General features: G+C 42.6%; 1 protein-coding gene across 1 annotated transcript in view; it reads left to right on the top strand.

Moving 5' to 3' along the window:
* Positions 1–414: 414 nt before the first annotated feature.
* Positions 415–27,398, top strand: part of KNG1 (kininogen 1) — an 89,701-nt gene continuing 62,717 nt past the window's right edge. The window contains exon 1 of the mRNA XM_063441062.1: positions 415–684. Within this exon, the coding sequence (XP_063297132.1) occupies positions 490–684 (195 nt within the window). The 5' untranslated portion in view covers positions 415–489. The remainder of the gene's footprint in view (positions 685–27,398) is intronic.

The raw sequence follows: 27,398 nt of genomic DNA, 5'->3' as shown, positions 1-27,398 counted from the left end.
CTTTGTAAAATGAGGTATAGAACTACTTGTTTTGCCCTCCACTGAGATACTTCAAGATTCCAGCGGTGAGAATAGCATTGTTACCTGGAAGATCCAACAAACACCAGAAAGGGAAGCAATCATATCTAAAATTTGAAAACATATATTTGTGTATTCTATATTTTATTATTTTCTATTATTAGAAAACAAATTAAGAGCGAGAGATAAACAATAAGAGAGATAAAGAGAGAGAGAAATGAGAAATAAAGTGAGCGAGAGAGAGAGAGAGAGAGAGAGAGAAATAAAAATGTGAAGAAAAAGCAAACAGACCTGTTTGCATTTTGGAAATTAAGCAACATCTGTAACAGTTTATTGACCCTACTTTCTCCAGGACACAGATTTGTTTGTGCACTTTTGTTTCTTGTTCCGGTTATTCATACTCTGGTCTGATATTCATGTAGTAACATTGTCCTAAGCCGTGTGCAGTGTCTGTAAAGATCACTTTCCACCATGATGGCCCTGGGAACATTTCTTCTTTTTGCTCCTTTACTTATAGTTTCCGCTAATCAGGCCTTGATCTACGATGCTGACTGCAACGATGCCAATATTTTCAAGGCAGTCGATGTGGCTCTAAAGAGTTATAACGCTGAAAATGTGTACGGAAACCTATTTATTCTCCACCGGATCACAGATGCTAGGATACAGGTAAGTGTTCGTCAATTTGTTATTTTTGCTTTATGGTTTTCATCCATAATTTCACAGATTTATTTTCAAGGAAAATCTGGTCTTTCCTATTGCACCCTGTATATACAACTCATCATTTAGATAATTTTAGTGGAAATCTTAATCACTGTTTGTAAGCTAAACGTGTTTAAAGTTTGGTTAAGCTGGAGTGAGTTTAATAACATATTTCAAATTCAAACCATACCGAAAAGTATATATTTGTTTATGCTTTCTTTGTAACTCTTTTATTGTCATCATATGCAATAATTTGTATGCATATTTTTTTATATTTTTCTTGCACATGCAACATTGCATGTAGCATTGTTTCAACAGTGCCCACACTACCTATATGTCTTCATTCTATAGAACAGTTGCAGTTCAGAACTAATAAGAGAAATTATCTTAATCTCTTCTGTGAATTCAGTTTGTTTAAAAGTGCAGAAGAAAATTGACCAATTCTCCATGTGTGTTGGGGTTCATTGGGGTTGCTTGTCATTCTCTTTGGAAATGTCCAGGGTAAGTCGGAGACCTATTTCATATTTCAAACTGGAAATGTTGACAGATTGTTATACTCAGTCTACCCACATTGTTTTGCTCTTCATAGAGCAACATACCATGCAAATACATATATAATTGATAAATCAAACTTATTTGCTGCCTTTATAGACACATGGCTGGCAGTACAATCACAATGTCAATGTTTCAGTCCATAACTTGGACTTTTTTTTCAAAACAATACATCAAATTAATACATTAGTTTAATTAAACCTAGAAAGATGAGAAAAAGGGGTGAAATTAATTGTTTAAAAAAGCTTGACATCACATGTACTAAAGTGAGAATCAGGTAACAGTGAAACCCCGTAACCATATTAATATGTTTTCTATGTTAATAGAATTACAGGTTCCACTTCTTACTTGAGTCTCACTTTGGTATATGTGATGTCCTGGTTGTGTCACCAAGCCTTCTAGAACTGTAAAATAAAAAATGGTACCCAATAACAAAAAGAGGGTCTCTGTTTGTCTAAAAAGTCTTTAGTACAATTTATTTTGGTTGATGTATAAAGCTAACCACAGTAACCCAGTCAGGTTTCACAAGACTTGCCTGCTAAAGTAATTGCACATTACTGATTTTATTTTGTTTTTATGATACAGTCCTCAAATTAATATATTTGGATACGCTTTTGAAATGAATTAATATTTTTGAATAACCATTTAAAAAGATTGAATATTATTTTTATTTTGTAATTTATATTCTATTGAGATGATAACATGTTACAGACCATTTATTTTTCCAGTGTATAGAAAGAATATCAGCAGTCAAACTGGCTCATAGAAAACATTTTTTATTTATTTTTTAAATAGGAGAATATTGATAGGGGAAGACAAAACGGTTCATCATAGCATAGTAAATAACAGAAATATAACAGCATAAATGCATTAGTCTGGAGCTGGAGCATCCAACCCGTAGTCACATATGGATTGGACAAGAAATATTAGTAAATAAAATTAAGAGGAAGATAAGGACCACTACTAAAGAAAAGACATAAGTCAAACTGGTAAGTAGACACTTTCCACACAGGCTCTCATTTAACCTAATTCACCCAATACCCAACGCCATCTGCAAAGGACAGAGTTCCAGGAATGCTCACAAGAAGAGATGAAAACAGCATACTCCCTCTGCCCCGGGCCACAATATGAGCTGGCACATAATACACATCCCATGGATGTATCCACCCTTGGTGTGTAAATCTGTATCCCTGAAAGGTCTACCAGAGCCACCCCTCCCTAGGTGTGAGTGGAGTAGGAGATGCTCTCTCTCCAAGGCCCGTGGCCTAGGTAAGCAGCATATGTATATTGCCTTTCTCTTGTCCCAGGACTTGCTGCGTATTCTGTGATTGGTCCGGTCTATAGGTTGTCCGGTGACATGTCTCAGAAACGCTAAACCAGCTGTTCCCAAAATCAGATGCGTAGGCTATCAAGAGCCTGATTGAATGTCTTCATCCACGTGGACCACTGTGAAGATGGTCGCTGGTTAAGAGGTATGTCAGCATTTGTGAGCATGGTCCACTTCATATAAGATAGGCACTGCCTGCCTCCGCTTCTCTGTGATTAACAGGCTTGTGAGGAGCTTATCCAGCTTGCATCTTGCTCAGTTGGTGACCGAATCCTGTGCCATAAAAAATTATTAAATTATATAATATTTTGATATTTCTTAATATGTTGATATATTTATTTCCATTTGATTTTAATTATTTTTACATTCTAATGTTTTTTAAAAAAATCGTTTTAAAAGTTTATCCAAAAATAATAAATAATTTGAAAAGCCTATGTAAAAATATGAAATCTAGGCAATAATATTCATGGTCATATTATTCTCTTCCTTCCAACTGGTGTGGAACCTTCTAGACAGGCATGTGTCCTGCAGACACAAGACCAAGTCAACATGGCGGAGAAGGCATGGCTCCCACATTCCAGCGACATACTCGCCCGGCTGGACAAACACTTTCAGGAATTCTGGCAGCAACTACGAAGCAAACTATTCCCACCTGCACCACCACAGCGCTGGGAAGCCCTGAAACATAGCCGCACGATCAAAACGGCACAACCACTGGTGGCAGACCGGAGAGGTGAGAGCCGGACGACACAGAGGAACCCCTCGGGCCCAGCGATCTCACAAAAGCCTGTCTCGCTCACTGATGGCCCACCCAGGCTGAAGGCAAAGTTGGGCGCAACCCCGAGACATCGCCCACACTGGTGGAGGGCTCGCCGCCGCACTCAGCGGGCGACCACCTGCACCCCCCGCCACTCCCAAAGGGAGCGAGATCTGGCCCCTCGTGAAAGCCAGGTGCGTGGACCTAAGATGTCGGCCCTGCTACTGGCCCGGGGCAGGGGTATGGACTTACCTTGCTCCGACCGAGCCGCCAACTCCGATCTCGGCCAGGCTTCCTGCGACATCTACCGCGAACAGAGGAATGCCGCACCACTGTCTAGCAACTGGGCAAAGCCCAAGGGACTTACCCGGAGAGCAAAGCCCAACCACAATGGACTATACACGTATGTACTACAGATGCCCATCCAGGGAATCGGCTGACTCTCTGACTCTGTGAGATAGCTGCTGGCCAAGACAGGTCACCGACCAGGGACTTTGACTACAGAAAGCTGACCAGCGCTTTAACGGCATAAAAGCGTACATGTTTTGTTTTAGTTTAGGCTCGTTTCCCACCTATGCTACATACCTCTTCAATGTAATAACTTGCAGTCGATTAGCAAAATAATGTAGATTCCTTGGACTAGCCTGTATTACACATTTGAATGCTTATATATGCATAATCTGAGACGTCCAGTAGACACACACAACTCAGAACATGCATAGAGGTTTACAGACACAAGCTGAGTGATACCATTGTGACTATACACGTTAGTAATACTAATCCAGCGGGCGACGTGCCGCAAATAGCGTATTCACTTTAATATGTACAAATGGTGTAAAAACAAGGCAAGCAAATCTTATGTTTTCTTATTAGTATACAATCCTTGTGACTTCACAATGACGCCTTAAGCTAGTTATGCTAATCTTACTCAAACCATATTGCTCATAGATGGCTTACTTTATCGTTTCCTTATTAATTTAAAAAATGTATGCATTCTCAACATGCCACAACTGTTATAATATGACTATGAAAATCGAGCCTGCTGATGCTGTTGGGGCGATGCAGGCACTGTTTGTACCTATCTGCATACCAAAAATAAAGAATTAAAAAAAAAAATAAAGCAGCATATTGTCCTCATTGCTATAGCACTGAAAGAGTTAGTATAAAAACCAGTACATAACCAGTCAACTGAAGTCACATAACTAATGGAAAACTCTTATTCCAACAGAAGTAGATTTATAGCCAAAAATATATTTTTATGCCTGTAAAATCCCAATGCCATCTGCTAAATGTGGCAATGACGCTTCTATGGTTTCTTGTGGAGCAGTTTCCTTACAGCGAAGGGGTAAGCAGGAGGAGGTGATAGAGAAAGAGATAAAGAGAAAGAAAAACTAAAAAAAGAGGGGATATAACGAGCCCTCAGGAACCAATAAACTAACATGTAAAGGGTTACTCCAACCAAAAAACAGAGTTTTAATAAAACAGTTTTGGTTAGAGTAATACATCCTATTCTGGTCTGCCTCCAACCCCCCAAATTTAAATAAATAAAGCTACCTCCACAAAAAAAATTACTTCTGCCAAGGCCAAGTTCTTCCCTCAACCTAACCCTTCCCTGTTGATGTCACTCACCCTTGCTGAAGGGCAAAGAATATAGGGGAAGGATGGGCAAGGAGGGGGAGTGCATTGGCTGTCTGTCGCCAGCATGCTGTGTTGACATGGGATGTCCAACATGCACAGGACTGACATTTGCCAGCCCAAAACCCTTGAAATTGGCTGGCTAATGATGCCCCAGTGATCCTTCTGAAGGTGGAGTGGCACCATGACCTTTGAATCACTGAAGTTTTTATGGTTTTTGGAGTTACCATTAACTTGAAAAAAATAATTATTTAAAAAGACAAGCTTCAAAATGAGGAATTAAATATAAACATTTGTAGGCAGTAATAATTAGTCATATGCAAATGTGTACTCCAATTGTATTCCAAATACATCTGTCTAATCATTAACAAGGGTAATGTGAGCTGTAGGCAAATATAATCCTTGATTAGTAAACATTTCCTCATACAGAAGGCTAACCTATGTTAAGTTTTAGTCCATTGCCTAACAAAATTCTTAGTTTATTATTTCTTTATTATTTAAACATTACTAATTTTAAAAGAAGAAAATAATAATACACTTACATAAAATTACACATAAAATGTGACGGCAGATAAGAACCATTCGGGCCATCTAGTCTGCCCAGTTTTCTAAATACTTTCATTAGTCCATGGTATTATCTTATAGTTAGGATAGCCTTATGCCTATCCCACGCATGCTTAAACTCCTTTACTGTGTTAACCTCTACCACTCCAGCTGGAAGGCTATTCCATGCATCCACTACCCTCTCAGTAAAGTAATACTTCCTGATATTATTTTTAAACCTTTGCCCCTCTAATTTGAGACTATGTCCTTTTGCTGTGGTAGTTTTTCGTCTTTTAAATATAGTTTTCTCCTTTACTGTGATTACCTTTATGTCTTTAAATGTTTCTATCATATCCCCCCTGTCTCGTCTTTCCTCCAAGCTATACATGTTAAGATCCTTTACCCTTTTCTGGTAAGTTTTATCCTGCAATCCATGAACCAGTTTAGTAGCCCTTCTCTGAACTTCTGGAGATACGGTCTCCAGTACTGCGTACAATACTCCAAGTGAGGTCTCACCCGGGTCCTGTACAATGGCATGAGCACTTCCCTCTTTCTACTGCTAATACCTCTCCCTATACAACCAAGCATTCTGCTAGCATTTCCTGCTGCTCTATTACATTGTCTGCCTACCTTTAAGTCATCAGAAATAATTACCCCTAAATCCCTTTCCTCAGATGTTGAGGTTAGGACTCTATCAAATATTCTGTACAGTGCCTTTGGTTTTTACATCTAAGATGCATTATCTTGCACTTATCCACATTAAATGTCAGTTGCCACAACTCTGACCATTTTTCTAGTTTACCTAAATCATTTGCCATTTGGCTTATCCCTCCTGGAACATCAACTCTGTTACACATCTTAGTATCATCCTCAAAAAGACATACCTTATCATCAAGACCTTCTACAATATCATTTTTAATAAAAATATTAAAGAAAATGGGTCCAAGTACAGATCCCTGAGGTACCCCACTGGTGACAAGCCCATGGTTCGAATATACTCCATTGACTACAACCCTCTGTTGCCTGTCACTCAGCCACTGCCTTACCCATTCAACAATATTGGAATCCAAACTTAAAGATTGAAGTTTATTGATGAGCCTTCTATGTGCCATAGTGTCAAAAGCCTTACTGAAAGCTAGGTAAGCAATGTTTACTGCACCACCCTGATCGTTTAATTTTAGTTACCCAATCAAAAAAATCAATAAGATTAGTTTGGCATGATCGCCCTGAAGTAAACCCATGTTGTCTCTGATCTTGAAATCCATGTGATTTTAGATGTTCTACAATCCTATCCTTTAACATGGTTTCCATTACTTTCCCAACTACTGAAGTAAGGCTTACTGGCCTGTAGTTGCCCGACTCCTCCCTATTACCTTTCTTGTGAATGGGCACAACATTCGCTAACTTCCAATCTTCTGGGACTACTCCTGTTAATAATGATTGGTTAAATAAATCTGTTAATGGTTTTGCTAGTACACCACTAAGCTCTTTTAATAACTTTAGGTGTATCGCATCAGGTGCCATTGACTTATTTGTCTTTACTTTTGACAGTTGAAATAGAACCTCTTCCTCTGTAAACTCACGTGTAACAAATAACTCACTTGTCCTTTTTCCTCCAATTAGTTTTCCCTCTCTTTTGTTCTTTTAATACCAACACCACTGGATTGTGATCTGACCATACTAATATTTTAATATCAATCCTTTTAATCAACTTAGATAAATGTCTGTCTCCGAAAATCATATCTATTCTTGAATAACTTAAGTAAGATTTTGAGAAACACGTGTAGTCCAGGTCTTTAGGGTGTCTAATCCTTCACATATCTAGCAAGGCATTCTCCCTTACAAGCTCTCTTGGTCTTTTTGCGCAATTTGTTGCTTTCCGATCTACCTTCCGCTGTGTACATGTTTTTCTATCAAGTTTTAGATCCATTGTAGAATTAAAATCCCCCATGAGGATCAGGCTACCTTGTTTTATTCTATACATTTTAAGAAACATTTAATTATGTAATGTGTCTAAGTATTTACTAATACAGGGTAGTGCTAATTCTCTATGTGTTACTCTATATCTTTTAACCCCTTTAATCCCTTTATTATATATTTTACCTGAGAGAGGAAAGAAAAAAAAACATTAATCTGACTTAAACATTACAACTCATCTATATCTTTCCTACCAATCCCCAATATTCAGAGTACATTATGTGGATATATGTCTTCACTTCTACTCCAAAAATGTTAAATGTTTTCTATCCAAGTGCTCTTATTATTACTATATCTATTTCCTATTTATTTAAAAAAAAAATTCAATCTTGTGACAAAAAAAAACACAACAATTTACTTTAACTTAATCAGTGCAACACAGTCCTATTTTATTCTAGCAATCCCATTATGTACCTTATGTAAATATGCATCTTGACTTCTACTCCGGGAGTATTTTTTATACTAGTGCTTTTATTATTTCTTTATCTATTTCTTATTTATTTAACATGTATGTATGTATGTGTATGGATAAATACATATTAGTGCAAAATATTAAATTTATCTTGTGTAGGAGGAAAAAAAAAATCTCTTTCCCCTTGTGTTTTACCCTCAATCTCGCCTCGTCTTACCTTCTTTAACTTATCAATCCCAAATAAATTATTTCTTGCCTTTCTGTTGTAACCATGTATACAGTTAGTGATGTACCGAACTGTTCGCCGGCGAATAGTTCCTGGCGAACATAGCATGTTCGCGTTCGCCACCGCGGGCAAACACATGGGCGGTTCGATCCGCCCCCTATTCGTCATCATTGAGCAAACTTTGTCCCTGTGCCTCACGGTCAGCAGACACATTCCAGCAAATTAGCAGCAGACCCTCCCTTCCACAATCTCCCACCTCCCTCCATCCATTTTAGATTCATTCTGAAGCTGCATTCTTAGTGAGAGGAGGGAAAGTGTAGCTGCTGCTGATTAGATAGGGACATTTATAGCTAGGCTAGGGTATTCAGTGTCCACTACAGTCCTGAAGGACTCATCTGATCTCTGCTGTAAGAGATGTGTAATGTAATTGCATTTGCCTGCCTGCCAGCTTCTGTGTCAGGCTCACAGTGCATACTGTGCCCATTTGCCCATTGCCACCACTCACTCACTGCTGGTGTCACAATAGCTTAAGCTTCCACTGCTGGTGTCACAATAGCTTAAGCTTGCATTTAAAACCAAAAAAAGTTGTTCACTGTAATAGATTGAAGAAGAGCAGTTAGTTGTCTGTCAGCTTCTGTGTCAGGCTCAGTGGATACTGTGCCCATTTGCCCAGTGCCACCACTCATATCTGTTTTCACAATAGCTTATGCTTGACATTTAAAAATAATTTTTGTTTTTACTGTAATAGATTGAATAGCAGTTAGTTGCCTGCCAGCTTCTGCGTCAGGCTCACAGTGGATACTGTGCCCATTTGCCCAGTCAGTGCCACCACTCATATCTGGTGTCTCTATAGCGTGCTTTTACACATAAAAAAAGTTTTCCAGTGTAAGCTAATAGCAGTCAGTGTCCTTAAAGCAGGTGTGTCAGGCCTTCCTTCAGCGTGTGCCCTGCAGACCCCTGCCAGTGTACTTTGACAGTTGCCACTCATATCTGGTGTCTCTATAGCGTGCTTTTACAAAGAAAAAAGTTTTCCAGTGTAAGCTAATAGCAGTCAGTGTCCTTAAAGCGGGTGTTTCAGGCCTTCAGCGTGTGCCCTGCAGACCCCTGCCAGTGTACTTTGATAGTTGCCACTCATATCTGGTGTCTCTATAGCGTGCGTTTACAAAGAAAAAAAGTTTTCCAGTGTAAGCTAATAGCAGTCAGTGTACTTAAAGCGGGTGTTTCAGGCCTTCAGCGTGTGCCCTGCAGACCCCTGCCAGTGTACTTTGACAGTTGCCACTCATATCTGGTGTCTCTATACCGTGCTTTTACAAAGAAAAAAAGTTTTCCAGTGTAAGCTAATAGCAGTCAGTGTCCTTAAAGTGGGTGTGTCGGGCCTTCCTTCAGCGTGTGCCCTGCAGACCCCTGCCAGTGTACTTTGACAGTTGCCACTCATATCTGGTGTCTCTATAGCGTGCTTTTACAAAGAAAAAAAAGTTTTCCAGTGTAAGCTAATAGCAGTCAGTGTCCTTAAAGCGGGTGTGTCAGGCCTTCCTTCAGCGCGTGCCCTGCAGAACCCTGCCAGTGTACTTTGACAGTTGCCACTCATATCTGGTGTCTCTATAGCGTGCTTTTACAAAGAAAAAAAGTTTTCCAGTGTAAGCTTATAGCAGTCAGTGTCCTTAAAGCGGGTGTGTCAGGCCTTCCTTCAGCGTGTGCCCTGCAGACCCCTGCCAGTGTACTTTGACAGTTGCCACTCATATCTGGTGTCTCTATAGCGTGCTTTTACAAAGAAAAAAAGTTTTCCAGTGTAAGCCAATAGCAGTCAGTGTCCTTAAAGCGGTTGTGTCAGGCCTTCCTTCAGCGTGTGCCCTGCAGAACCCTGCCAGTGTACTTTGACAGTTGCCACTCATATCTGGTGTCTCTATAGCGTGCTTTTACAAAGAAAAAAGTTTTCCAGTGTAAGCTAATAGCAGTCAGTGTCCTTAAAGCGGGTGTGTCAGGCCTTCCTTCAGCGTGTGCCCTGCAGACCCCTGCCAGTGTACTTTGACAGTTGCCACTCATATCTGGTGTTTCTGTAGCGTGCTTTTACAAGAAAAAAGTTTTCCAGTGTTAGCTAATAGCAGTCAGTGTCCTTAAAGCGGGTGTGTCAGGCCTTCCTTCAGCGTGTGCCCTGCAGACCCCTGACAGTTGCCACTCATATCTGGTGTCTCTATGTCTTTACAAAGAAAAAACCTTTTTCACTGTTATAGATTGAATAGCAGTTAGTTGTCTGGTGTGTCAGGCCTACAGCGTGTACTCTGCAGACCTCTGCCACTGCACAGTGCCACTCATATCTGGTCTATGTCTCAGGCAGGCAGCATTACACACATGGACGTACGGTGTGATGATGATGATGTTGTACCCGCTGCTGCTTCCTTTGCTGAGTTGTCAGATACAAGTGAAGCGGTTGATGATGACGATGTGTCCATGGATGTCACGTGGGTGCCCGCTAGAAGAGAAGAAGAACAGGGGGAAAGTTCAAATGGGGAGACAGAGAGGAGGAGGAGACGAGTTGGAAGCAGGGGGAGGTCGTCGCAAGGAGCTAGTGGCATAGTCAGACAGCATGCATCGGCACCCGGGGTCAGCCCGACAGCACGCCAATCAACGCATGCTGTGTCCACCACCAGAATACCATCATTGCAGAGCTCAGCAGTGTGGCATTTTTTGGTGTGTCTGCCTGTGACAACAGCGATGCCATTTGCAACCTGTGCCAAAAGAAACTGAGTCGTGGGAAGTCCAACACCCACTTAGGTACAACTGCTTTGCGTAGGCACATGATCGCACATCACAAACGCCTATGGGATCAACACATGAGTACAAGCAGCACACAAACTCAAAGCCGCCATCCTCCTCCTGGTCCAGCATCTTCAGCCACGTCAACCACTGCTGTCCTCCTTGCCCCCTCTCAACCATCCGCCACTCCGTCTCTCGCCTTGAGCAGTTCCCGCTCATCTGCCCTCAGTCAGGTGTCTGTCAAGGACATGTTTGAGCGTAAGAAGCCAATGTCACAAAGTCACCCCCTTGCCCAGCGTCTGACAGTTGGTTTGTCTGAACTATTAGCCCGCCAGCATTTTTCGTTGATATGCATTTTTTTTTCTTCTTAGATAACAAAAAAATTCTGAGACGACATTGGCAGGGCTATTCACTTGTGTGATCTGTCATGAATTGTCATTTGAATGTTAGTTTTAACTGTGGGGCACAAGAACTTGAATCGAAAACATCTTTAAGCCAACTATGTTTTCACTAAGCTTAGTGAATAACTAACATTAACGAGTCGGATTAAACGCACTCTGCACTCGAGGTATGATCTGTTTAAATGACCCCACTCGGGCCCTAAATGGTAAAAGGTTTCACATGGGCATACGAAAGGTACACATGGCAATTAAAATCAGAAAATATGTAAAACATTTTTAGATATACTGGAAATTAGTACACCAATACGATTAAGCACTGTACTTTCTGTACTTTCAGGATTCATGTTTGCACGTTTTTTTTAAGAATTTGACAGGAATCTATTTTTTAAGTTGTTCCCCTCCTCTTGACACGATCAATGACCTGAGAGTCTCCGTAAGCAGGGTTGACCTGTTAGTCTCGTTTTCCATTCAAGTTGTGCATGATGTCCCGGCTAGGTTTCCAGGGACAAATGTTGGAGCCTCAACGTTGCCCCAATATTGAAGGAGCGTGGAGTTTGTTGGAGGCTTCGATGTGAGTAGCGAGTCCGGGGGGAGACCCAGTTGCCCCAGGATTCCCTCTGCCTCCTGCATGTTGCGTACGGTATGCCTGGCGTACGCATGGCGACTTCTCGCTTCAGTAGTTAGGACACGCCCCCCTAGCCCGCCAGCTTTTACCATACAAGCTGGTGGAGTCTGAGGCGTTCAAAAAATTTGTAGCTATTGGGACACCGCAGTGGAAGGTACCCGGCCGAAATTTCTTTTAAAAAAAGGCAATCCCCAACCTGTACTCGATTGTGCAAAAGGAAGTAATGGGATGTCTGGCACACAGTGTTGGGGCAAGGGTCCATCTGACCACTGATACCTGGTCTGCAAAGCATGGTCAGGGCAGGTATATCATGGAATGCGTGGCTCTGCAGAGGAGTTGGTGACACCACCACGACTTGCAGGCAGGCCTGCTGCCATCTCCTCTACTCCTCCTACTCCATCCTCTTCCATAACCTCCTCGGCTGAGTCCTCTTCTACTGCTGCGTCTTGCTCCACATCATCGGCACCCCCCCAGCTCCCCAGGTGCTATTCCACATCCCTATTTTGCTGTGTGTCAGTGTGTATCATGGTCTTTGAGGACAGGTGTGAATCCATATCTGCCAAGTGACCCTATGTAGGGGGAACAGTCTCTATTCTACTCTGTGTCAGTGTGTATCATGGGCTCTGAGGACGGGGAACAGTCTCTATTCTGCTCTTTGTCAGTGTGTATCAGGAGCTTTGAGGACAGGTGTCAATCCATATCTGCCAAGTGACCCTATGTAGGGGGAACAGTCCCTATTCTGCTCTGTGTGAGGAGGAGGAGGAGGAAATGAGTAGCTCGTCATCCAACCTTGTGCAAATGGGGTCTATCATGCTATCGTGCCTGTTGAGGGACCCTCGTATAAAAAGGCTGAAGGAGAACGACCTGTGCTGGGTGTCCACGCTACTAGACCCCGGGTCTCTATTCTGCTCTGTGTCAGTGTGTATCATGGTCTCTGAGGACGGGGAACAGTCTCTATTCTGCTCTTTGTCAGTGTGTATCAGGGGCTTTGAGGACAGGTGTCAATACATACCTGCCAAGTGACCCTATGTAAGGGGAACAGTCTCTATTCTGCTCTTTGTCAGTGTGTATCGGGGGCTTTGAGGACGGGGAACAGTCTCTATTCTGCTCTGTGTCAGTGTGTATCAGGGGCTTTGAGGACAGGTGTCAATCCATACCTGCCAAGTGACCCTATGTAGGGGGAACAGTCTCTATTCTGCTCTTTGTCAGTGTGTATCAGGGGCTTTGAGGACGGGGAACAGTCTCTATTCTGCTCTGTGTCAGTGTGTATCAGGGGCTCTGAGGACAGGTGTCAATCCATATCTGCCAAGTGACCCTATGTAGGGGGAACAGTCCCTATTCTGCTATGAGTCAGTGTGTATCATGGTCTCTGAGGATGGGGAACAGTCTATTCTGCTCTGTGTCAGTGTGTATCAGGGGCATTGAGGACAGGTGTCAATCCATACCTGCCAAGTGACCCTATGTCAGGGGAACAGTCCCTATTCTGCTCTGTGTCAGTGTGTATCAGGGTCTCTGAGGACAGGTGTCAATCCATATGTCAAGGTGTCAATCCATATGTCAAGGTGTCAATATGTCATATGTCAGGTGTCAATCCATATCCATTGTGATTTAGGAATGTTAGGTGATTTCTGCCCTTTATGGATTAAAACCAGACTCTGCATCAACTGTGTAATTTTCCATGGGAGTTTTGCCATGGATCCCCCTCTGGCATGCCACAGTCAAGGTGTTAGTCCCCTTGAAACAACTTTTCCATCACTTTTGTGGCCAGAAACAGTCCATGTGGGTTTTAAAATTCGCCTGCCCATTGAAGTCAATGGCGGTTCGCGCGGTTCGCCGGTGTCAGGATCGGGACAGGGATCCAACACGCAGAATACAAACAGGAGCTAGGTACGTATACCGGACCTTAGAATGGCCGGACTAACGTAAGGAGTAAGCAAAGAATGGTCAGAGACAAGCCGAGGTCGAGGGAACGAGAGAGCAGGTAAGCGAAAGACAAGCCAAGTCAAAAGGATAAGAGAGGTAAGCAGGGTAGAAAAATACAAGCCGAGTCAGAACCAAAAAGACAAATCGTAATAAGAGCACTGAGTGACCAGACTAGCTAGAACCACGACAGGGCAATGAACCATTAAACCATTACACATAACCCTATTTTATACCTTGGCTCTTTAATTGATGAGCTCTGGACTTGATTGACAGGTCAGAACGGATTGTCGTCATGACGTCGGCTACTGAGCGCCGCGTCATAAAAGGAGGCGGATCAATCGCGGCCGGCGTGTAAACGGCCGGGAGGACTGCGAGGATCGGGTGAGTCAGCCCCCCTGAGAGGACGGACGTCTAAGTGTCTCACCTCCTCCGAGGTAGAGACAACAGCTACCCTGACAGTACCCCCGCTCTCAGAAACGCCCACCGGGCGGAAGGAACCGGGGCGAGACGGAAAACGAGCATGAAATGCCCGGAGGAGGCGAGGGGCATGTACATCTTCACGGACCACCCAAGACCTTTCTTCAGGACCATACCCTTTCCAGTCAACAAGATATTGCAACCTCCCCCGAGAAACACGAGAATCGAGAATGGATTTGATTTCATACTCCTCCTGACCCTCAACCTGAACAGAACGAGGGGAGGACACAGCGGAGGAAAATCTGTTACAAACCAAAGGCTTCAACAAGGAAACATGAAAAGAGTTAGGGATGCGCAGGGCAGGTGGAAGGGCAAGGCGATACGCAACCGGGTTAATTCGAGACAGAACCTTGTAAGGACCTATGTAACGAGGAGCAAATTTCATGGAAGGAACCTTCAAGCGGATGTTTCTGGTACTCAACCACACCCTATCACCCGGAGCAAAAACCGGAGCCACCCGTCTACGTTTGTCTGCGTGTCGTTTGAACACCGTGGAATTATGAAGAAGAATTTGTCGAGTCTGATCCCACAACTTCCTCAGATTGGCAACATGAACATCAACCGACGGTACCCCTTGGGAAGGGGAAACCGACGGAAGAATGGAAGGATGAAAGCCATAATTCATGAAAAAGGGGCTAGAGCGAGTAGAATCGCAAACGAGATTGTTGTGCGCAAACTCCGCCCAAGGAATCAGACCGACCCAATCGTCCTGGTGTTCGGAAACAAAACAACGCAAATATTGTTCAACCTTTTGGTTGGTGCGTTCGGCAGCTCCGTTGGACTGGGGATGATAGGCAGAAGAGAAATTCAATTTGATGCCCAATTGAGAACAGAAGGATTTCCAAAAACGGGAAACAAATTGGGAACCTCTATCAGAAACAATTTCAGAGGGTATACCATGTAAACGAAAAATCTCTTTCGCGAATATCTCAGCCAATTCGGGAGAAGAGGGCAGTTTAGGTAAGGGCACGAAATGAGCCATTTTAGTAAACCTGTCAATCACCGTGAGAATAACAGTCTGCTTTTTAGAAACAGGCAAATCGACAATGAAGTCCATAGCCAAACAGGACCATGGTTTCTCGGGAATTTCCAAGGGGTGCAAAAGCCCACATGGGAGCGTATGAGGTTGCTTAGTCTTCATACAGACATCACATGCTCCGACGAAATCCCTAATATCGTTACGTAACGAAGGCCACCAGAAATCTTTAGAAATCAGGGAACACGTTTTGCGTATGCCAGGGTGCCCAGCCACTTTACTGTTATGAAAGCAATGCAGCAGTTCCAGTTGGAGTTCAGGAGGAACGAAGTACCGAGCCCCAGGAACATGTCTGGGAGCCAGATGTTGTACCTTCACGATCTCGGCAAGCAACGGGGAGTGTATCCTGACACTCGTGTTGGCAATAATATTACACTTGGGAACTACAGAAGACAAAACCGCATCAGACATAGTAGAAGGTTCATGTTGGCGGGACAATGCATCGGCCTTAGAGTTCTTAGAACCAGGTCTATAAGTGAGCACGTAATTGAAATGAGTGAGGAACAAGGACCAACGAGCTTGCCTGGCGGACAAGCGCTTGGCCTCCCCAATATAGGACAAGTTCTTGTAATCCGTCAAAATAGTAACAGGGTGTAAGGTCCCTTCCAACAAATGTCTCCATTCCTTTAAAGCCATAATAACCGCTAATAGTTCCCTGTCACCAATGTCATATCTGCTTTCAGGCCCAGATAATTTCTTGGAAAAAAAACCACATGGATGTAACGGTTTATCCAAACCTAGCCTTTGGGACAAGATAGCGCCTATACCTGTCTCCAAGGCGTCTACCTCGAGTAGAAAAGGCAAAGATGTGTCAGGATGAACTAATATCGGTGCTGATGCAAAATGTTCCTTGAGTGTTCTGAAAGCAACGAGAGCTTCAGTAGACCAAGTCTTGGTATCAGCACCCTGTCTAGTCATATTGGTAATAGGAGCAATAATAGAAGAGTACCCTTTAATGAAGCGCCTATAATAATTGGAGAATCCAATAAACCTCTGAATGGCCTTGAGTCCCCTGGGCAATGGCCAATCTAAAATAGATTGGAGTTTAACCGGGTCCATCTTAAACCCGTCTCCAGAAATAACGTACCCAAGAAAGTTTATCTGAGATTGGTCAAAGCTACATTTCTCCAATTTGCAGTACAATCCATGTTGAAGAAGTTTGCGCAATACCCTTCTGACTTGTCTGTGGTGAGTCTCAATCTCTCTAGAGTGTATTAGTATATCATCCAGATATACAATAACGCAATCATGTTGAAATTCCCTAAGAACCTCATTAATCAGGTCCTGGAATACTGCAGGTGCATTACAAAGCCCAAAGGGCATTACCGTGTACTCATAGTGGCCATAACGGGTATTGAAAGCTGTTTTCCATTCGTCTCCCTGCTGAATTCTCACCAAGTTATAAGCCCCCCTCAGATCTAACTTGGTAAAAATCTTGGAGCTTTTCAGACGATCAAAGAGCTCAGTAATCAAGGGAATCGGATAGGCATTTCTAATAGTTATTTTATTCAAGCCCCGATAATCAATGCAAGGCCGTAGAGTGCCGTCTTTCTTATTCACAAAAAAGAACCCGGCCCCGGCAGGAGAGGAGGATCTCCTAATGAATCCCTTGTCTAGGTTCTCACGAATATACTCCTCTAGGACTAAGTTCTCCTTAGTGGATAAAGGATATACCGTACCCCTCGGAGGCATAGTACCAGGCAGGAGTCTGATCTTACAGTCAAAGGACCTATGTGGAGGTAAAGTATCAGCATTCTTTTTGTCAAAGACTGCCTTTAAATCCAGGTACTGAGACGGTATTTGTAAATCTGTAGATTGGGTAGAATTAATCGGTGCGTCAACTACGCAAACCGGTGAGATTTTCTGTAAGCATCCTCTCTGGCAACCCTGACCCCAGGAGACTATCTCACCCAGTTCCCAATCAATAATAGGGTTATGCTTCTTAAGCCAGGGATACCCCAAGACTATTGGAACTGAAGGAGATGAAATAAGCATGAGGGATATTCCTTCCTCGTGTAGAATACCAATGGTTAACTTAACTGGTATGGTTTCACGAAAAATAACAGGTTCTGATAATGGTCTACCATCTATGGCCTCAACGGCCAAGGGTGTATCCCTTAGCTGGGATGGGATAGAGTGGTTAGTGACAAAGGCTTGGTCAATAAAGCTTTCAGCTGCTCCGGAATCTATCAATGCCATAGCATTTAGTACTCCCTTCTCCCAAGCTAAAGAAACAGGTAACAGAAGCCTATGATCTTTATAATCATATATAGAGGACAAGATAGAAACACCCAAGGCCTGTCCTCTTGAGAAACTTAGGTGCGAGCGTTTCCCGGACGGTTAGGGCAGTTTAGGCGTAGGTGACCTCTTACTCCACAATACATACACAGCCCTTCCCTTCTCCTGTACTGTCTTTCATCTTCTGAGAGACGAGTGTTACCTATCTGCATAGGTTCTGGGAGAGCTAAAGTTGTAGATTCAGAATTCTGAAATGAGGGAGCTAGTCTAAAGGAAGGTCTACGGGTTCTATCTCGAGTGTTCTGCCTCTGTCTTATGCGTTCATCTATTCGAGAAATAAATGCAATTAAATCTTCCAAATTTTCAGGAAGTTCTCTTGTGGCAACCTCATCTAGAATTTCGTCTGATAATCCGTTCAGAAATACGTCCATATAAGCCTGTTCATTCCACTTGACTTCTGCTGCCAAGGATCTGAACTCTAACGCATAATCCACAAGGGTTCGGTTATGCTGTCTAAGACGTAACAGTAGTCTAGCTGCATTGGCCTTTCTTCCTGGGGGGTCAAAAGTCCTTCTAAAAGCAGCGACAAAGGCATTATAATTATAGACTAACGGGTTATCATTTTCCCACAGAGGGTTAGCCCATCTCAGAGCTTTGTCAATGAGTAGCGTGATTATGTCTGATATCTGTAGGGTAGGCGCGGGGTTGTAACTCAAAATGGATACCTATCTGGTTTAAAAAACCTCGACAAGTATCCGGAGAGCCGCCATAGCGTAAAGGGGAAGTAACAGGGGAAGAAGCACCCACTGTGGCTACCTCTAGGCCTGTACTTACAGGAGAGATGGATGTAGTACGCATCTCCTCTGATTGATTACTAGGACGGGATAGCAATGCTTGCAGCGCTAGAGCCATTTGGTCCATTCTATGGTCCATGGCCTCAAATCTAGAGTCAGGAGAACCGACCTGAGCGTTTGTACCTGCAGGATCCATTGGCCCTGTCATAATGTCAGGATCAGGACAGGGATCCAACACGCAGAATACAAACAGGAGCTAGGTACGTATACCGGACCTTAGAATGGCCGGACTAACGTAAGGAGTAAGCAAAGAATGGTCAGAGACAAGCCGAGGTCGAGGGAACGAGAGAGCAGGTAAGCGAGAGACAAGCCGAGTCAAAAGGATAAGAGAGGTAAGCAGGGTAGAAAAATACAAGCCGAGTCAGAACCAAAAAGACAAATCGTAATAAGAGCACTGAGTGACCAGACTAGCTAGAACCACGACAGGGCAATGAACCATTACACATAACCCTATTTTATACCTTGGCTCTTTAATTGATGATCCCGCCCCCGACGAGTCCTGATTCGTTGCTCGGGACTTGATTGACAGGTCGGAACGGATTGTCGTCATGACGTCGGCTACTGAGCGCCGCGTCATAAAAGGAGGCGGATCAATCGCGGCCGGCGTGTAAACGGCCGGGAGGACTGCGAGGATCGGGTGAGTCAGCCCCCCTGAGAGGACGGACGTCTAAGTGTCTCACCTCCTCCGAGGTAGAGACAACAGGTACCCTGACAGCCGGATCGAGACAACGTTTGCGGAAGTTCCCATTCGCCATTCGCGAACCGAAAATTTCGTGTTCGCGACATCACTATATACTGTCTTTGAGGAGACATAAACACTTCTCTTTTCCCTTCAAATGGCAGATTAACCCGAATTGGAAACCCCCAGGCATATTTTATATTGTGTGCTCTCAGAATTGATGTATATTGTGGAAATGTCTCGCAGGTTCTTTGGGTATGAAGCGATAGATCTGAAAAATCTTTATACTCTGATTCGGTCAGGGATTTATCTCTCATAGCGTTCATGATCTGGACCTTGAATCTGAATGAGTGTAGGCAAATCATAATGTCTCTAGAAAGGTTGTCTGGTGTGCTCTTAGGTTTAGAAACCCTATGGAAACATTCCAATGAATGTATACACTTTCCAGGTTTCACACCTAGAAATTGAAAACATTTCTTTATATATGTTTCCAGATGTTTTTCTAAAATCTGTTCTAGGACCCCTCTCAATCGAATGTTGTTTTGTCTTGAGCAGTCCTCTAATTTTGCTATTTTGTCTTGCAATTCTTCGACCTTCCCTCCTAAGATTTTTCTGTTTGTGCTCCGATTTGACTATACATACTTTCTATATGTCTATTCAGCAGTGTGTATGTGTGTATTCAGTAGTCTGTGTGTGTATTTAGCATCCTGTGTATATTCAGCAGTCTGTGTGTGTGTGTATTCAGCAGACTGTGTGTATGTATTCAGCAGTCTGTGTGTATGTTTGTGCGTGTGTATTCAGCAGACTGTGTGTATGCATTCAGCGGACTGTGTGTATGTATTCAGCAGACTGTGTGTTTGTATTCAGCAGTCTGTCTGTGTGTACCAGCAGTCTATCTGTTTGTAATATGCAGTCTATCTGCGTTTACTAGGCAGTCTGTCTGTGTGTGTATTCAGCAGTCTGTGTATGTATTCAGCTGTGTGGGTGTATGTGTGTGTGTGTGTGTGTGTGTATTCAGCAGTCTGTGTGTGTGTATTCAGCAGTTGGTGTGTGAATATATTCAGCAGTCTGTGGCTGTATTCAGCAGCCTGTGTGTATGCACTGTATGTATGTATTGCACTTGTTGGAGGTACTAATAAATATAAGCTTAAGTTTATCTATAATTTACATTTTTATTCATGAGTTGTGTGTAGGCAGAACCCCAGTGTACTGCTTTGCCAGGGGGCCCATAATGTTGTTAAGATTGCACTGCACAAATGTGCACACTAACATGCATATACAGACACAAACTAATAGGCAAAGTGTGAAGAAATTACCCCTGTATTCGGTATTTATTCATGTTTCCCTTCTATTTCTTCATGTTTCCATTCGGTAGATGAAACTACCGAACAAAGACCACCCTCTGGCTCATTTAACTTCAAAACCGGCATCAATTAAACCCTCTACATGTGCGGCCAGCGTTCGTACTGCCGAACGCCACGTGGCTGAGAAAACCGCGGCCATCTTTTTCCATATGAACAAAGGCAGCGGGACTTGGTCGTCGAGTGTCTGGAACTAAAATCGGACACTCGACTTCCCGAACACCGGTCTCAAACACACGAACGCTGGAACTATATGTACCAATTAGCTAGAAGAGCGCTATTCGGTACGGTTGTGCATACGAATGAGGGGAACAATCACTGCTAGGAGCCAGGGGAATCTATTCGGTACTTTTGTTCATTTTCTCCTTTTTCTATAGTGACCGGCAAAACCACCCAAACTTGTGGAACTATTTTGGGCAGCCAAGAGATAGTGTATCTAAGAAATGATGCAGGATTTATGCATCAATAGAATGTCTAAATATATACAGGACAGTCTATCCGACAAAGTATACCCACTGGATAAAATTGAAAATAATACAATTTTAATTGAACACATAATAATAAAGAAAACCAAAGAAGTGCTAAGTGTATACACCAAAAGTGAATCTAAAAAAGGGTCTGAACGGACCTGATATCGTTAATACAAATAATCTAGATAGTATGAGGACAAAATATCAGCATGGATAGAAGTGGTCCATAAAGCCCTATGCGGAAACTGCTAATGTCACTTATTAGTTGCAAATAGACATAAAAAGAAAAGTCTGATATAATTGTTAAGTCTTAATAGTACTAGGCAGAAAATATCGATGTGGTAACTGAAAGATTGGTAATCTATTTTGTAGTCTGCCTCTGCTCCCGTCCGTTAGAAAATGACGATTTTCAAATTATGGCAGTAAAGTGCTCATGGATTAGAATAGTCCATTTGGCACTGTATGAAGACTGCTAAATTATGGAATTCAAACGAACATAATATCAGGAGTTTAAACTATAATATTCCAACGAAAGCAATTAATAGTACTAGGCAGAGGAATTTGATATGAAGAAAAATCGATTATCTATTAAATAGTCTGCCTCTAATAGCGCCCGTTACAATTGTAACGATAGTAAAGTTATAACAATGAGAATACTCGATATGACTCGTATAAAGCAAGGAGAGTAGAGTAAAATATTGCTGGCATATTTCAAGTACTGTATTAATAATGCTTGCTATAAATCAAAGATGCAATTTCATTTGGTCACTGAATGCCTGATGGATGCTAAATATCGAAATGTCAAACCGGACGGAAAGCTAACAATAAGCAGATCCTAAAGAAATCCAAATAGTGCTGGAAAATAATGATACAATAAAAAAGGGGGTAAATGTAATCACTGACAGGCGTGCTACTAAATATATCGTTCAAAGTAGCACACCGTACACCCCATAAGCTACTAGCAAGGATAGGGATCAAACAGCCCCTATATCCCTATAATACCCTGTGCCTTCGAGGGCACCTATAACCAACCCCCCTAGTAGCTAACCGCTAATGAAAAAAGCGAAAAAATAATAAATGAAATAAAATAAAATAAATAGCAAATGCAAAAGCGCGGTCGACAGTCTGTGTGCTAAACTAAAGATCCACAAGAATAGCACACTGCAAACCCCTCACGTGCGCGTTTCGCCAAATTTTGGGCAGCCCACCCACGGTGAACCGGTCACAAAGGACTTCCATGGTTTTTGAGAACCCCTGAACCGATCTGGGTGAAATTTGAATATGTTGGTCACCCAGATCAAGGGGCTATCAAGGGACATATTATTTGTGGGGATACTCCATGTATAAAGGGGTGTTCCAGATATTGGGGAAATCAAGTTATTACTTTATCAGACTTGATTATCTCCAGGGCTAGGGGAGGGAATTATGTTTTTGTACTGGGTGTGCTTTATGTTTTTATTGTACGGGATTGGTTACATGTTGTCCCTCCCTGTGGGATGTTACCTTGCATGGGGACTTGCATAAAAGCCTGTGTGTGTTAATTAAAGCCAGTTCATCTTGTACCCTGCTTCTTGACTTCGGATGTTATTTGGAATTCGTATGCTTTACTAAGGGAATTATCTTGTGAAGCTATTGCTATTTCGTATGGATTTCGTCTATTGCAACTACCGAACGGAGAGCTATATATACTAGGCTCTGGCGGTTCGGGAGGAAACTACCGAAGGAGGTTTAAATACACTTGGTTTCCTTACACAAAGGTAGACATATATTTGTTTGTGTTAGATGGTGGAGCGCTTAGTGTGACATATCTTTTAAAAGAGTAAAAGATGTTCCCAACAAAAAGTGCTTATTCATGCAAATCTAAAATAAAAGTGTTTTCAAACAATATGCATTTCAATAATCAGTTTTAAAACAATATACTGTAAGTTTGTGCTGTTTCAAAAGTTTATGGTACCAAATTAAAGAAGCTGTGTCTCTTAAAAAAAAAAACATTCTAAAACTGTGTTACACACTTTTATACTTTTCAATTTAATTCAGAGTACTCTGTAGTGTTGTTAAAAACTTCAAAGACCCGCAACAAAGCCTGATAAGAAGGGAATAAAACCCCCCAATTGACCCACTCCTGACCAGGGGCACCATCTGTACACAGCCCTGCAGCCTCTCATGCCGTTTGTGTGTCCGGCACGGGTAAACCGCCGGAAGCGCAGACCCACGGCCTTCAAGCCTGTAGCAGCCCTCGACTGGTCGGCATTCCTGGACGGACTTGAACAGCCTGAGGATCCGGCAGTGGACGACCCCCACACGGCACCCTTACCTAACCAGGCAGAAATGGTCCGTCGGTCCCAAAAAACCCCATCAGAGATGCCACCAGGGTCCAGGGACATAGGTACCATGCTGCAGCAACAACGGCCGCCAGCCAGGATGGCGGGAGCAGCAGAACAAAATGGAATTAAATTATGGAATTCAAACGTGCTTATTCATGCAAATCTAAAAGAAAAGTGTTTTCAAACAATATGCATTTCAATAATCAGTTTTAAATAGTGATGTACCGAACTGTCCGCCGGCGAACAGTTCCCGGCGAACTTAGCGTGTTCGCGTTCGCCGCGGCGGGCGGACACATGCGCAGTTCGATCCGCCCCCTATTCGTCATCATTGGGCAAACTTTGACCCTGTGCCTCTCGGTCAGCAGACACATTCCAGCCAATCAGCAGCACTCCCTCCCTTCCACACCCTCCAACCTCCCTCCCAGCATCCATTTTCGATTCATTCTGAAGCTGCATGCTTAGTGAGAGGAGGGAAAGTTTAGCTGCTGCTGATTAGATAGGGAAATTGATAGCTAGGCTAGGGTATTCAGTGTCCACTACAATCCTGAAGGACTCATCTGATCTCTGCTGTAGGGCTAAAAACATCAGGCTGCTTTTTTTTTTTTTTCCCTGTGTAATGTAATTGCAGGTGCCTGCCTGCCAGCTTCTGTGTGAGGTTCACATTGGATACTGTGCCTACTTGCCCAGTGCCACCACTCATATCTGTTTTTACAATAGGTTAAGCTTTACATTTAAAAGAAATAATTTTTTTTTCACTGTAATAGAAGAGCAGTTGCCTGCCTGCCAGCTTCTGTGTCAGGTTGGATGCCTTGCCCATTTGCACAGTCAGTGCCACCACTCATATCTGTTTTAACAATAGGTTAAGCTTTACATTTAAAAGAAATAATTTGTTTTCACTGTAATAGAAGAGCAGTTGCCTGCCTGCCAGCTTCTGTGTCAGGTTGGATGCCTTGCCCATTTGCACAGTCAGTGCCACCACTCATATCTGTTTTAACAATAGGTTAAGCTTTACATTTAAAAGAAATAATTTTTTTTCACTGTAATAGAAGAGCAGTTGCCTGCCTGCCAGCTTCTGTGTCAGGTTGGATGCCTTGCCCATTTGCACAGTCAGTGCCACTACTCATATCTGTTTTAACAATAGGTTAAGCTTTACATTTAAAAGAAATATTTTTTTTTCACTGTAATAGAAGAGCAGTTGCCTGCCTGCCAGCTTCTGTGTCAGGTTGGATGCCTTGCCCATTTGCACAGTCAGTGCCACCACTCATATCTGTTTTAACAATAGGTTAAGCTTTACATTTAAAATAAATATTTTTTTTTCACTGTAATAGAAGAGCAGTTGCATGCCTGCCAGCTTCTGTGTCAGGTTGGATGCCTTGCCCATTTGCACAGTCAGTGCCACCACTCATATCTGTTTTAACAATAGGTTAAGCTTTACATTTAAAAGAAATAATTTTTTTTCACTGTAATAGAAGAGCAGTTGCCTGCCTGCCAGCTTCTGTGTCAGGTTGGATGCCTTGCCCATTTGCACAGTCAGTGCCACCACTCATATCTGTTTTAACAATAGGTTAAGCTTTACATTTAAAAGAAATAATTTTTTTTCACTGTAATAGAAGAGCAGTTGCCTGCCTGCCAGCTTCTGTGTCAGGTTGGATGCCTTGCCCATTTGCACAGTCAGTGCCACCACTCATATCTGTTTTAACGATAGGTTAAGCTTTACATTTAAAAGAAATATTTTTTTTTCACTGTAATAGAAGAGCAGTTGCCTGCCTGCCAGCTTCTGTGTCAGGTTGGATGCCTTGCCCATTTGCACAGTCAGTGCCACCACTCATATCTGTTTTAACAATAGGTTAAGCTTTACATTTAAAAGAAATATTTTTTTTTCACTGTAATAGAAGAGCAGTTGCCTGCCTGCCAGCTTCTGTGTCAGGTTGGATGCCTTGCCCATTTGCACAGTCAGTGCCACCACTCATATCTGTTTTAACAATAGGTTAAGCTTTACATTTAAAAGAAATAATTTTTTTTCACTGTAATAGAAGAGCAGTTGCCTGCCTGCCAGCTTCTGTGTCAGGTTGGATGCCTTGCCCATTTGCACAGTCAGTGCCACCACTCATATCTGTTTTAACAATAGGTTAAGCTTTACATTTAAAAGAAATAATTTGTTTTCACTGTAATAGAAGAGCAGTTGCCTGCCTGCCAGCTTCTGTGTCAGGTTGGATGCCTTGCCCATTTGCACAGTCAGTGCCACCACTCATATCTGTTTTAACAATAGGTTAAGCTTTACATTTAAAAGAAATAATTTTTTTCACTGTAATAGAAGAGCAGTTGCCTGCCTGCCAGCTTCTGTGTCAGGTTGGATGCCTTGCCCATTTGCACAGTCAGTGCCACCACTCATATCTGTTTTAACAATAGGTTAAGCTTTACATTTAAAAGAAATAATTTTTTTCACTGTAATAGAAGAGCAGTTGCCTGCCTGCCAGCTTCTGTGTCAGGTTGGATGCCTTGCCCATTTGCACAGTCAGTGCCACCACTCATATCTGTTTTAACAATAGGTTAAGCTTTACATTTAAAAGAAATAATTTTTTTTCACTGTAATAGAAGAGCAGTTGCCTGCCTGCCAGCTTCTGTGTCAGGTTGGATGCCTTGCCCATTTGCACAGTCAGTGCCACCACTCATATCTGTTTTAACAATAGGTTAAGCTTTACATTTAAAAGAAATAATTTGTTTTCACTGTAATAGAAGAGCAGTTGCCTGCCTGCCAGCTTCTGTGTCAGGTTGGATGCCTTGCCCATTTGCACAGTCAGTGCCACCACTCATATCTGTTTTAACAATAGGTTAAGCTTTACATTTAAAAGAAATAATTTTTTTTCACTGTAATAGAAGAGCAGTTGCCTGCCTGCCAGCTTCTGTGTCAGGTTGGATGCCTTGCCCATTTGCACAGTCAGTGCCACCACTCATATCTGTTTTAACGATAGGTTAAGCTTTACATTTAAAAGAAATAATTTTTTTTTCACTGTAATAGAAGAGCAGTTGCCTGCCTGCCAGCTTCTGTGTCAGGTTGGATGCCTTGCCCATTTGCACAGTCAGTGCCACCACTCATATCTGTTTTAACAATAGGTTAAGCTTTACATTTAAAAGAAATAATTTGTTTTCACTGTAATAGAAGAGCAGTTGCCTGCCTGCCAGCTTCTGTGTCAGGTTGGATGCCTTGCCCATTTGCACAGTCAGTGCCACCACTCATATCTGTTTTAACAATAGGTTAAGCTTTACATTTAAAAGAAATAATTTTTTTTCACTGTAATAGAAGAGCAGTTGCCTGCCTGCCAGCTTCTGTGTCAGGTTGGATGCCTTGCCCATTTGCACAGTCAGTGCCACCACTCATATCTGTTTTAACAATAGGTTAAGCTTTACATTTAAAAGAAATATTTTTTTTCACTGTAATAGAAGAGCAGTTGCCTGCCTGCCAGCTTCTGTGTCAGGTTGGATGCCTTGCCCATTTGCACAGTCAGTGCCACCACTCATATCTGTTTTAACAATAGGTTAAGCTTTACATTTAAAATAAATAATTTTTTTTCACTGTAATAGAAGAGCAGTTGCCTGCCTGCCAGCTTCTGTGTCAGGTTGGATGCCTTGCCCATTTGCACAGTCAGTGCTACCACTCATATCTGTTTTAACAATAGGTTAAGCTTTACATTTAAAAGAAATAATTTTTTTTCACTGTAATAGAAGAGCAGTTGCCTGCCTGCCAGCTTCTGTGTCAGGTTGGATGCCTTGCCCATTTGCACAGTCAGTGCCACCACTCATATCTGTTTTTACAATAGGTTAAGCTTTAGATTTAAAATAAATAATTTTTTTTCACTGTAATAGAAGAGCAGTTAGTTGTCTGCAAGCGTCTGGGTGTCAGGCCTACTTCAGCGTGTGCTCTGCAGACCTGTGCCAGCGTGCGTTGACAGTTGCCACTCATATCTGGTGTCTCTATAGCGTGCTTTTACAAAGAAAAAAAGTTTCCAGTGTAAGCTAATAGCAGCCAGTCAGTGTCCTTCAAGCGGCTCTGTCAGGCCTTCCTTCAGCGTGTGCTCTGCAGACCTGTGCCAGCGTGCTTTGACAGTTGCC

Source organism: Pelobates fuscus, chromosome 2 (assembly GCF_036172605.1).
Source record: "Pelobates fuscus isolate aPelFus1 chromosome 2, aPelFus1.pri, whole genome shotgun sequence".
NCBI classification, from domain to species: Eukaryota; Metazoa; Chordata; class Amphibia; order Anura; family Pelobatidae; genus Pelobates; species Pelobates fuscus.
This window is presented reverse-complemented; position numbering and strand designations above follow the sequence as displayed.